Source organism: Neoarius graeffei, chromosome 6 (assembly GCF_027579695.1).
Source record: "Neoarius graeffei isolate fNeoGra1 chromosome 6, fNeoGra1.pri, whole genome shotgun sequence".
In the NCBI taxonomy this organism is placed as follows: Eukaryota; Metazoa; Chordata; class Actinopteri; order Siluriformes; family Ariidae; genus Neoarius; species Neoarius graeffei.
This window is the reverse complement of record NC_083574.1, coordinates 92173695-92186679: the sequence shown is the minus strand read 5'-3', so window position 1 is coordinate 92186679 and position 12985 is coordinate 92173695. Positions and strand designations below refer to the sequence as shown.

General features: G+C 41.3%; 1 protein-coding gene across 1 annotated transcript; it reads right to left on the bottom strand.

Moving 5' to 3' along the window:
* Window positions 1-2089: 2089 nt before the first annotated feature.
* LOC132888417 (extracellular calcium-sensing receptor-like) lies at window positions 2090-5272 on the bottom strand. Its single transcript, XM_060924468.1, has 6 exons — window positions 5073-5272; window positions 4571-4862; window positions 3616-4432; window positions 3320-3540; window positions 3111-3234; window positions 2090-2997 (listed from the first exon to the last, which is right to left on the bottom strand). The coding sequence occupies exons 1-6, from the start codon at window positions 5270-5272 to the stop codon at window positions 2090-2092; spliced, it is 2562 nt and encodes an 853-aa protein (XP_060780451.1).
* Between the last annotated feature and the right edge of the window lie 7713 nt (window positions 5273-12985).

The window sequence follows — 12985 nt, the reverse complement described above, 5'->3', positions numbered from 1 at the left end:
TTACTTTTTCCCCTCCCCTCCAGCTTGTATTGTTCTATTTTAAATTATATTGTATTGTTATGGAGTGACTTCTGGCACAAGAATTAATAAAGTTGTATCTTTGTCTCTCTCTCAAAAAAAAAAAAATAAATAAATAAAAAAAAAAAAAATATATATATATATATATATATATATATATATATATATATATTAGTGCTGTCGAGCGATTAAAATATTTAATCGCGATTAATGTCGCGACTGTCATAGTTAACTCGCGATTAATCGCAATTTAATTGCACATTTTTGTCACATGAAAAAGCATTGTAATTCTCTTATCAGCATAAAAAAGTGAATGGGCTTGCATTGTACCAATGTTTTTTTTTTTTTTTATTGCAGAGCATAACATGTCTTGTCACAGCCACTGCAAAGTCGGGCTGGAGCTGCCGATGGGAAAATGAAACCTAAGCCGGGCACTGTGGCTCTTCGTCCCGAGGCGCGGGGCTAGCGCGCCCTGCCCATGCTGGTTCTTTGGGGGGAGGGCAGAGGACTCTGGCTGTGCGGGGCGCGGCATTACAGTCTAGCTGCTATCGTTTTTCTAAGCAAAGTCTATGTTCCAAGTTCCTGGAAGTTTCAAAAGCTTATGAAAAACCTACATCATGTCACAGAGCGTTAATCTCGCGATAAAAAAATTATTGCCGTTAAAATTGAGTCAAGTTAACGCGTTAATAATGCGACATTTTTGACAGCACTAATATATATATATATATATATATATATATATATATATATATATATATATATATATACAGAGAGAGAGAAAGAAGTCAATTCAGTCTCCTTAGGTACACACAGATTAAAACTTCTCTCTCTCTCTCTCTCTCTCTCTCTCTGCGCACATGCACATATAAGGGAGAGCATTGCCACTCAGCATTGTGGATAACAGTTGACATAATCCTGACTGTATGTTTGAGCAACAGTGAAATGAGCGGGTACTGAGAGCACATTTACTTAGGTATTTAGTTTAGTATTTGCTTATTCTTTTATGTGAACATTTATTTATTTAATTAAAAAACATGCTTGGAATAAAAAAAAAAATTCCAATATGTAAAATAGTTTCATTATTAATTAACACATTACATATGTATATCTTAATGGCAATACAATATTTTAACATATTTTAAACACTTCATATTTCATTGTTTTTTGGTAAAAAAAAAAAAAAAAGAATGTCATATGATCTCCTTGACTGGATTTAGCAACTACTAAGGCCTATATCAGGAACGTGCATTGCAAAGAAGCTCTTCATTATGTTGCTGTTAAGACTCATTCTGATGAGTGAGTTTCTGAAAACCATGTACAGAGACAAAAATAATTGCTGAAGAGAGTCTTTCTCTTTAGCCCTAAAGGACAATGTTATTGGGAAACAAACACCTGATTTGTAGGTATTCCAAATGTACCTTCAAAAGCAAGATAGTTTTATGGGATGCATGGACAGTATGTGTAGTGTGCTGAATAGCAGTAATGTTGGGAGAGGGCCCAGTTACTGAATGTGTCACAGATACAAAAGTGCCAGATATCTGTAAAGTAATGGTAAACCCCAAGGATATAAAACCAGTCATTAAGCTTGCATATGCACAGCTACTTTTATTCATGCCTTTGACAGTGCACTTATAGATGTGAGGTAGGGAAATTTGTGATTATTACTATTATTATTATTATTATTATTATTATTATTATTCAGGCTTTTAACAGTAAACTTATCGATGTGATGTATGGAAATCGACATGTAGTGTGTTATTTCAGATCGCTATTTCACAGATTATGGTATAAGCTGTGGACAAAATAAGAAAAGGAATATTTTAGAGGGAAAACTGTGTGAAAATATATATTCAAACATACCTTGGTTCTGTCATCATATTTTATGCACTAAATACTAATTACATGTAAATGGTCTGCAAATCAGCATAACCGTTTATTTACTGCAGTCATTGAAATTAAACATTTTATGCTAATGTATTTTAAAGTCTTTCACTTAACTTAGAACATCCCTTTTATAAAGGTTATATAATTTGAATAGACCATGTCAGTAATGAGAACCGATAAAGATAAATCATTTTGCAGGTGTTTTACCCATCAATTCCTTTTTAGTGTTCTTCTCTGGTTTCATTATGATTATATAACACTTTGGAAGAAATATACAGAATAGTAAACCAAAGCTTGATGTTAAAATGGCAAATATCTCTACAGCTACAGTAAATTTTCCAGGAGAGCTGACATAAGCAGGAATAAAGGTGATCCAAACTGCACAGAATATGAGTATGCTGAATGTGATGAATTTGGCTTCATTGAAATTGTCAGGCAGCTTCCTGGCCAGAAAAGCCAAAATAAAACACAAAAGAGCCAGGAGTCCTATATAACCCAACACAGCCCAGAACCCGATAGCTGAGCCTACATTACATTCTAATATGATCTTTTCTTTGGAGTACTTCATATTTTTGTCAGGAAAAGGAGGTGATATTGTTAGCCACAGTACACAAATAATAACCTGTACAAGAGTGAAAGCAAGTACACTGAGTCTCTGCTGTGGAGGCCCAAACCATTTCATAACATCACTTCCTGGAAGTGTAGCCCTGAAGGCCATTAACACCACTACTGTTTTCCCCAGAACACAGGAAATACAGAGAACAAATATGATCCCAAATGCTGTGTGGCGCAGCATACAGGACCATGCAGAAGGCTGACCAATGAATGTAAGTGAACAGAGGAAACAGAGAGTCAGAGAGAAGAGCAGCAGGAAACTCAGTTCAGAATTATTTGCTCTAACAATTGGTGTGTCTTTGTGCTTCATGAAAATTATAGCAATGCAGATGGTAAAAGACACTCCTAATAAAGAAAAGGATACAAGAATGATCCCCATTATTTCCTCAAATGACAAGAATTCCACCAATTTTAAAACACAGGCGTCTTTCCTGTCATTAGACCACAGTTCTGGTGGGCACTTGATACAAGTTATAGAATCTTAAGAAAGAGCAAATTAATAGCAATTTTAGCTATTTGTGTTTACTACCCTAATCAAACTTTTAAATCTGTTTTGTGTGTGAAACATTGAAGCTAACCATGATTCATTATACCTGTGACATTACTGATTTCCCCATCTGCACAAGGAATACAGTCAAAACAGCAGATTGGCCTTCCTTTTTGCCTAGCCTTCCTTGTGCCCAGGGGACAACTTGGATTACACATGGAAACTGGCACCTGAAAAGCATTTTTATTAGATATACACAATATTCTGAAATACATATTGCACATATTATCTGTGCATATACATACTGAGATTTACCTGTGATTTGTTGTAGGCCCAGGCTATACTGACGTTGTTAAATGACAGCTGAAGGTGTGTTTGCAAAGAGCCATCATAGAAGCCCACTTTAACCACCACTATTTTACCATCTTTACCTTGTTGACAATTTATCAGTTCATACCTTGCAGCAGGGTCTCCATTTTCATCAAAATATACATCCTCTCCAGCTGTTGTGAAATGGAGTTTCTTCAGCTCATTGACTACCTAAAAAAGCATTGCAAACTCTTCCATCATAGATATAAGGACATAATTTTCACAATAATCTCTTGTTATACTTACCTCCCATGGTTTGCTCTCTGTTATGTTTGCACATGAAATGTGAGCTTCTTGTCCACTGTCTTTCTTTGAACAGTTATATAAGTTGTGCAGGGCATAACTGACAGCGTATACAGCCTTGTAAACATTATTTGCGACTCGTAATTCTGAAACATCTGTGTAACTGTTTTGAACTTCAGTGAGACTTTCATCACCTTTGCACAGGAGTTTCATCTCAGCATTTTCTTTGGTGGGAAGCTTACATTCAAATATTGTCTCCCACAACTCTTTGTAAATAGCTGCATCAGACACTGGATTTAGTTTAGTCAGAAATTCCCCAAGGCCATTGATTTGAGCTTTTGGGATTGTAAAACTCATGGATCCTATCAGAAGATGCTGCCATTGAGAACTAGCTTGGTTTATATCAGATGTCCAGTCCTCACTCCCAATCCAGTGAAACCCAGTCAAGTTCTGTAAGGCCATTTCCTTTAAAAGAACCCCAAAGTCAAAGTATGAGACAAAAGCGACAATCACTTTGGAGGTTGAAGCCTTGATAATCTCAACTACTTTCAGAATTTTTTCTCTGGGGTCTGTCCTAAAGATTGGCATGGAATATTCAACACATATTCCCTCTTTTTTGGCTGCAACAATGAATTCATTGATGCCATTGTGTCCATAGTCATTATCACTGCATACAGTGCCTACCCATGTCCAGCCAAAATGCCTGACCAACTTAACCAAAGCTATGCTCAGATAATAATCACTGGGAATTGTTCTGAAGAAAGATGGGTATTTCTTCCTGTCACTTAGGCATGCACACGTTGCATAGTGACTGACCTGCAATACATAGATTTCAATAACAATTTATTTTCTACTTAACTTTCATTGTTAGACTTGGTCTTAATTTACAATCAAAACCATGAGATTTAATTTTTTTTTATTTACAACTTTTTTCACAGAAAAATGAAGTCTTACCACAGGTATTTGCAAAGGTCCTCCAGTAGCAGACAGGGCAATCGAGGGACTGGAAGATGTTTCACCGATGATTGCTTGAACTGTATCGGGTTTGGAGCAAGACATTTTCAATGAATGCTTTCCATTGCCATTAAGTAAGGACAAAGCAGATCTTGTAGTTATTTCTACTGACCCACAGCTGTCATAGATTTTATAACCCACTTTGACCCCAGGAAGAATATCAGTTCTGTTGTTGATTTCCTCGATGGCAAATACCATTGTTTGCGCATGTTGAAATTCACGGAGTCTTAAACTATAGAACCAGCAAAACAAAACTACATATCTTTTGAATAAACCCCATGAGCATGAATACAGTGACAAGTTTATATATCATATGCTTTTATGCAAATAAATAAAGAAAATATTTGTGATATTATTAACATGAATGGATATTAAACCAATGTTATAATTCCACTTAATAAAATTTAACAAATTCATATTCCCCTAATGTGCCCTAATGTACCTTCTGCATTTTGCTTGCCCAGGCTCAGATGCAAAGACATGTGTGGTCTGGTCCCATTTGGAATGGATGGAAAATATACCACCAATCATTACATCACCATCTTGGCTGAGTTGAGGAGGATTGGGTGGGCCTAGTAAGCTGCATGGAGGATCAGCTGCTCTCACCTGAGTGAATAATAGCCATGTATGCAGGAACGTCATTCTCATCTGACCCATAATGCAATGGCTGCTGTTTAGGCTTTTATAGGATCTACGACTCCCAAGTTGACCAAACCCTTGGGAGTGGCTATGAGAACTGCATTACCTCAGTATTTTGCACTGCTTATTAGGAGCCATGCATTTTTAGTTCATTACACTGCTGTGTAAATCGATCCAGAATGCTCTATTCTGATAATAAGCCACTTCTAATAGTGCTTTGCTTTATATTCATGTTATTATCAATTATAATCATTGGGACATAGTCAATGTTTTCTTTATCCAACAGATAGTATAGACTACTCTGGAAAAAATCAGGAGACCACTCCAAAATTTTCAGTTTTTCTGTTTTACTATATAGGTATGTGTTTGAGGAACATGAACATGTTTTTGTATTCTTCCATTAACTACTGACAGCATCATCCCCAAATTCCCCAGAAAGTTTTGTCACTTAGAGCATTTAATTGTAGAAAATTAGAACTGGTCAAAATCACAAAAAAAAGATGAAGTGTTTTCACACTTTGAATAATGCACAGAAATCAAGATCATATTCAATTTTAAACAGCACAATACTGATGTTTGAACTAAGCATTAGTCCAGAACTCAATATTTAGTAGAATATCCTTGCCATTTATTACACCTTTCATGCATATTGGCATGCTCTCCACCAGCCTTTCAAATTGCTACTGGTTGACATTTTGCCACTGCTGGTGCAAAAATTTAATCAGCTCAGCTTTGTTTGATTGTTTGTGTCCATCCGTCTTCCTCTTGATCACATTCCAGAGGTTTTCAATGGGGTACAGGTCTGGAGATTGGGCTGGCCATGACAGGGTTTTGATCTTGTGGTCGTCCATCCACAACTTCATTGACCTGGCTGTGTGGCATAGAGCATTGTGCTGCTGGAAAACCTAATCCTCAGAGTTAGGCAACAATATCAGAGCAGAAGGAAGCAAGTTTTCTTCAAGGATATCCTTGCACATGGCTTGATAAATGTGTTCTTCACAAACAAAAATCTGCCCCATTTTTGCCTTGCTGAAGCACCCCAAGCTCATCACCTATCCTCCAACAAATTTCCCAGTAGGTGCAAGACACTTGCCCCTTTTCCACCAAATCAGTTCCAGGGCTGGTTTGGAGCCAGTGCTTAGTTTGGAACCGGGTTTTCTGTTTCCACTGACAAAGAACTGGCTCTGGGGCCAGAAAAAACGGTTCCAGGCTAGCACCAACTCTTTGCTGGGCCAGAGGAAAGAACCACTTATGTCAGCGGGAGGGGCGGAGTTGTTAAGACCAACAACAATAGCAAGACTGCGAAAGGTCGCCATTTTTAAGCGATGAGAAGCAGCAGCTGTACAAACGCGAAGTCATCCATTATTCAGAATCAGAGAGAATCAGAATCAGACAAAACTTTATTTATCCCCGAAGGGCAATTAGAAGGGTGAAGAGCGGTACATTAAAATAAGAGCAAGAGAATAAAATCACAAAAAGAATAAAATCACAAAAGTGGGTGGGCAAAAAAACAAACAAACAGCGTATTATGTACAATGTACAATGGCAGGCCTGCTGCCAGTAACAAAGTTAAAAAAAAAAAAGTAGCATATAAAATATGGCAAATAAATAAAATGAAGTGTGGATAAAATTAAAGTGACAATATGATTAGAGTGACATTGTAGTTAAAGTGACAAGGTGATATTGTAATATTGCACATCAGGACATGTGATATTGCGCTAGAGTATTGTACAGAAGACTTACGTTATTGTAACTGTCTTAGACTTCTTAGAGTTCAGGAGGAGAATAACACTTGGAACAAAGGTTGCTCTCCTCCTCTGGGTCTTACAGGCTGGACAGCAGAACCTGCGACCAGATGGCAGCTGCTCAAATGCCGGGAACAAAGCATGAGTCGAGTCCTTAAGAATTCGACTAGCCAGGCCGCTAGCCTGCTGCTCATACACAGTATTCAGGTGGCAAGCAGGAAGTCCAATAATCTTAGAACACACCTTGACAATATTATGCAGGCGGTTCCTATCCTGTACAGTAATGGAGTAATACCAGCAGCATATAGAAAAAGCTAAAACACTTTCAATGAATGTATAATATAATGTCAGCAAGATGTTCTTACTGACAGAAAAAAATTATTGTTGTTGTTGCTGCTTCTTCTCTGTCTTGTTGTTGCTTTGATGTTCGTGCCAAGGTTTATGCAAACGCAGCAATGTAACTGACGTATACAGCGACGTAATGACATGGCTCCCCTTAGCACCCTGAGATGTGATGAGACTCCAACCAGACACAGGGCACCAGGATGGATCAGGCAGGTCCGAGGAGCAGAAGAGGTCAGCATCTCGATCCCAGGACTGACATGTAACTCAGAAGGACAGATTGGCGGGGGGGGGGGGGGGGGGGGACACCGGTTGTTAGGTATGCCCAGTGTCATCTGAATAAGTAGGAACAGTATACATATTGCACTGAGTACAAGCAGGGACTCCAGCAAAACTAACTATGACAGCATAACTAAAAGGGTAGAGCCAGAAGGTAACACAGGCATGAGGGAGCCCCGGGACATAAAGCAGCCAGCCACTACACCATCAAAAAACTCGAGTGAGCAAGCAAGTGGGGGACTGACAGCATCCGTACATCCCAGTTTACCAAAACACTCTATGTCTGAGGACCCTCCAGATCTACTCCTTTACCTCATAAACACCATGAACAAAAGGCTTGACTAAACAGATATGTTTTCAGCCTAGACTTAATGTGTCTGATTCACGAGCATTACTTGGAAGGCTGTTACATAACTGTGGGGCTTTGTAAGAAAAGGCTCTGCCCCCTGATGTAGTCTTCACTATACGAGGTACCAGCAGATAGCCTGCACCTTTTGATCTAAGTAGGCGTGGCAGGTCTTAGAGGACCAGAAGTTCACTCAGGTACTGTGGAGCGAGACCACTCAGTGCTTTAAAGGTCAATAGTCGTATTTTATAATCAATACCCCACTATAACCCTAGCTATGTAATAGGCGAGAGGCCAAGGGCTACGGAAACAGAGATTGGCACCGCCCGATGCGCCACATGGCACGGGAAGGACTATAACTTTTTTTTAATGAAATTTGATTGGGAGCCAATGCAGTGTGGATAAGACGGGTGATGTGGTCATATTTTCTAGTTCTAGTAAGGACTCTCGCTGCTGCATTTTGAACTAACTGGAGCTTGTTTATGCACTTATTGGAACATCCAGACAGTAAAGCATTACAATAATCCAATCTGGAGGTAACGAAAGCATGAACTAGTTTTTCTGCATCATGTAGTGACATTAAATTTCTTATCTTAGCAATATTTCTGAGATAAAAGAAAGCTACCCAGGTAATTTTATCAATGTGAGTTTCAAATGAAAGACTAGGGTCAATAATCACTCCGAGGTCTTGTACTGCTGCACGTGAAGAAACAAAGGCCATCCAGAGTAAGAAAACTTATTTCTAGCTGCATGTGGTCCTAGTATAAGTACTTCAGTCTTTTAAAAGTTAAGCATTCCTCAATTCTATTCAGCTGGTGTCACTCATCAGGTTTTGCAGAAGCATACAACTGTGTGTCATCAGTATAACAGTGGAAACACCAAACTTTACCTCAGTAAGTCTAGAAAAATCACCATTTACATCAACATACTGATAGCGATCAGTTAAATAAGACCTGAGCCAGGAGAGGGCCCTTCCCTTAACTCCCACAACATTTTCTAGTCTATCCAGAAAAATGGAATGATCAATGGAATTAAATGCCTCACTAAGGTTACTCAACATAAGTAGCGAGACACAGCCCTGATCAGATGCCAACAGTAGGTCATTTACCACTTCAACCAGAGTTGTCTCTGTGCTATGATGAGGTCTAAATCCTGACTGATACATTTCAAGGATGTTATTCCTATGTAAATATGAGCATAACTGGTGTGCCACAGCTTTTTCAAGGATCTTGGAGATAAAGGGGAGGTTTGATACTGGCCAATAATTGGACAGCTGTTTTTTTTTTAATCAGGGGTTTGATAACTGCTAGTTTAAAGGATTTGGGTACATAGCCAATCCTAAGAGTAGAATTTATTAAATTTAGAAGCGGTTCAATTACTTCAGGTATTATCTGTTTGAATAGACATGTAGGTAAGGGATCTAATACACAAGTTGAGGCTTTTGATGTGGAGATTAATAAAAGTAATTCAATTTCTCTCAGGGGAATAAAACATTCTAATTGCTGATCTGATCTGATACAGTTATATTGTTAACTACAGGGTCACTTACAGGAACAGAGCAAATTAAGAAAAGGTGACAGGAATATCCAGAAAACTGCACAAGAAGGATCCTAAAATGGAAGACACCTAAGAGGACACCATAACTGATCTACAGCCTAATATTTTGAAAATCAATATTCCCTGGGCAGCGGCACGGTGGTGTGGTGGTTAGTGCTGTCGCCTCACAGCAAGAAGGTCTGGGTTCGAGCCCCATGGCCGACGAGGGCCTTTCTGTGCGGAGTTTGCATGTTCTCCCCATGTCCACATGGGTTTCCTCCGGGTGCTGCGGTTTCCCCCACAGTCCAAAGACATGCAGGTTAAGTTAACTGGTGACCAGTGATGGGAATAACGGCATTAGAAATAAACGGCGTTACTAACGGCGTTACTTTTTTTAGTAACGAGTAATCTAACTAATTACTTTTTACATCGTTATAACGCCGTTCCCGTTACTTACAATAAAATACTATGCGTTACTTTATTAAAGCTGTTCTCATCTGGCATGCTGCTCGTTCAGCCTTTCTTTACTCTGCTTTCGTGTGGGGCGGGGAGACACGAGACAACGGCACAGTAAGCCAATCAGAGTAGATTTGGACAACATATGTAGGTAGGCCACGCCTACTGCACTACTGCGCACTTTCAATCGGAAGACCCAGCGATGGCGAGCGGTCAGCCCAGCACTGCGCTTTCACACTGGAAATCCAGCCAGGACTTTTCATTACTTGAAATAAAAGGCAAGAGTGTTTACGTGCAATGCACATTATGTCGAGGAACAAAGCGTTTGTCCTCGTCAGTGGCCAGTAATTAGTAACATAATTTTAATAACTACAAAAATATATTACATTTGATAGATGTCTTATCTCACATTGTCCCACAAAAATATTAATATAGTGTAGATAACATTACTAATTGGTTCTGTTAAGTGTCCATTTCAGTCATTAAACACATTTAACATTCACTTTTATTATGATTACACTAATTGAATTTGATTTTTTTTGAGGGGGAACAAAATGTAACGGAATGATTACTTTCCCTGGTAATTAGTTACTTTTATGACAAAGTAACTCCGTTACTAACTCAGTTACTTTTTGGGAAAAGTAACTAGTAACTATAACTAATTACTTTTTGAAAGTAACGTGCCCAACACTGCTGGTGACTCTAAATTGACCGTAGGTGTGAATGTAAGTGTGAATGGTTGTCTGTGTCTATGTGTCAGCCCTGTGATGACCTGGTGACTTGTCCAGGGTGTACCCCACCTTTCGCCTGTAGTCAGGTGGGATAGGCTCCAGCTTGCCTGTGGCTAGAGAATAATGAGATGAGATGAGATATTCCCTGGGCTTTAGATAATGTGGAAGATGATGGCTTATAAGACAGACAGATATGTATGTAAGACCTAGCAAAATGGCTGTTGGATTGGAAAAAAAAATATGTAAATATATATATCTCATTATCTCTAGCCGCTTTATCCTGTTCTACAGGGTCACAGCCAAGCTGGAACCTATCCCAGCTGACTACGGGCGAAAGGCGGGGTACACCCTGGCCAAGTCACCAGGTCATCACAGGGCTGACACATAGACACAGACAACCATTCAGACCTACGGTCAATTTAGAGTCACCAGTTAACCTAACCTGCATGTCTTTGGAGGAAACCCACACAGACACAGGGAGAACATGCAAACTCCACACAGAAAGGCCCTCGTCGGCCACAGGGCTCGAACCCAGAACTTCTTGCTGTGAGGCGACAGCACTAACCACTACACCACCATGCCGCCTCTCTCTCTCTCTCTCTCTCTATATATATATATATATATATATATATAATTTTTTTTTCACAATTCCAACAAAGGGAAACAAAAAGACCCCTCCTAGAACTGCCACCTTATTGTGGTGGAGGGGTTTGTGTGTTTGAATGATCATAGGAGCTATGTTATCGGGGGCATTACGCCCCTGTTAGGGTCTCCCAAGGCAGACAAGTCCTCGGTGACAGGCCAGACTAAGAGCAGTTCACCAAAACCCCTTATGGATAACAATAGATCAAGGACCATGACGTCGCCCAGTATGGCGCAGCCGGGGCCCCACCCTGGAGCCAGGCCCAGGGTTAGGGCTCGTATGCGAGCACTTGGTGGCTGGGCCTTTGCCCACAGGGCCCGGCCGGGCTCAGCCCAAAGCGGTGACATGGGCCCGACCTCCTGTGGGTTCACCACCCACAAAGGTAGCTGTAGGGGATTGGTGCAGGGTGGATTGGGCGGCAGTCGAAGGCAGAGGCCTCAACAACCTGATCCCCGAACACAGCGGCTAGCTGTTGGGACATGGAATGTCACTTCACTGGGGGGGAAAGAGCCTGAGCTTGTGCGGGAGGTTGAGAGGTACCGGCTAGAGATAGTCAGGCTCACCTCCACTCACAGCTTGCGCTCCAGAACCCAGCTCCTCGAGAGGGGCTGGACTCTCCACTTCTCTGGATTCGCCCATGGTGAATGGCAGCGGGCTGGTGTGGGCTTGCTTATAGCTCCCCAGCACAGCTGCCATGTGTTGGAGTTTACCCCAGTGAACAAGAGGGTCGCCTCTCTGCGCCTTTGGATTGGGGAGAGGGCTCTTGCTGTTGTTTGTGCCTATGGGCCGAATAGCAGTCTAGAGTATCCGGCCTTCTCGGAGTCCCTGGGAGGGGTACTGAGCGGTGCTTAGACTTGGGACTCCATCGTTCTACTGGGGGACTTCAACGCTCACATGGGCGAAGACAGTGATACCTGGAGGGGCGTGATTGGGAGGAACGGCCTCCCCGATCTGAACCCAAGTGGTGTTTTGTTATTGGACTTCTGTGCTAGTCACGGTTTGTCCATAATGAACACCATGTTCGAGCATAGGGGTGTCCATAAGTGCATGTGGCACCAGGACACCTTAGGTCGGAGGTCGATGATCGACTTTGTTGTTGTTTCATCTGATCTCCGGCCCTATATCTTGGACACTCGCGTGAAGCGAGGGGCTGAGCTGTCAACTGATCACCACCTGGTTGTGAGTTGAATCCGCTGGCGGAGGAGGAAGCCAGACAGACCTGGGAGGCCCAAATGTATGGTGAGGGTCTGCTGGGAATGTCGGGGAGGTCTTTAACTCCCACCTCCAGGAGAGCTTCTCTCAGCTTCCAAGGGAGGTGGGGGACATTGAGTCTGAGTGGACCATGTTCTCTGCCTCCATTGTCGATGCGGCTGTTCAGAGCTGTGGCCCCAAGGTCTCCGGTGCCTGTCGTGGCGGCAATCCCCGAACCCGGTGGTGGTCACCAGACGTAAGGAATGCCGTCAAGCTGAAGAAGGAGTCCTATTGGGCCATGTTGGCCTCTGGGACTCCTGAGGCAGCTGACTGGTATCGGCAGGCCAGGTGTGCCGCAGCTCGGGCAGTTACAGAGGCAAAAACTTGGAACTGGGAGGAGTTTGGTGAGGCCATGGAGGAGGACTATTGGTTGGCCTGGAAGAAATT

Excerpts from the sequence above, each read along its gene's own strand:
- LOC132888417 (XM_060924468.1), bottom strand. The coding sequence starts at position 5,272 with ATGACGTTCCTGCATACATGGCTATTATTCACTCAGGTGAGAGCAGCT. Across the intron at positions 4,863-5,072 it reads GGGCAAGCAAAATGCAGAAG|TTTAAGACTCCGTGAATTTC; the intron begins GTACATTAGGGC and ends CTGGTTCTATAG. Across the intron at positions 3,541-3,615 it reads GAGCAAACCATGGGAGGTAA|TCAATGAGCTGAAGAAACTC; the intron begins GTATAACAAGAG and ends TTTTTTAGGTAG.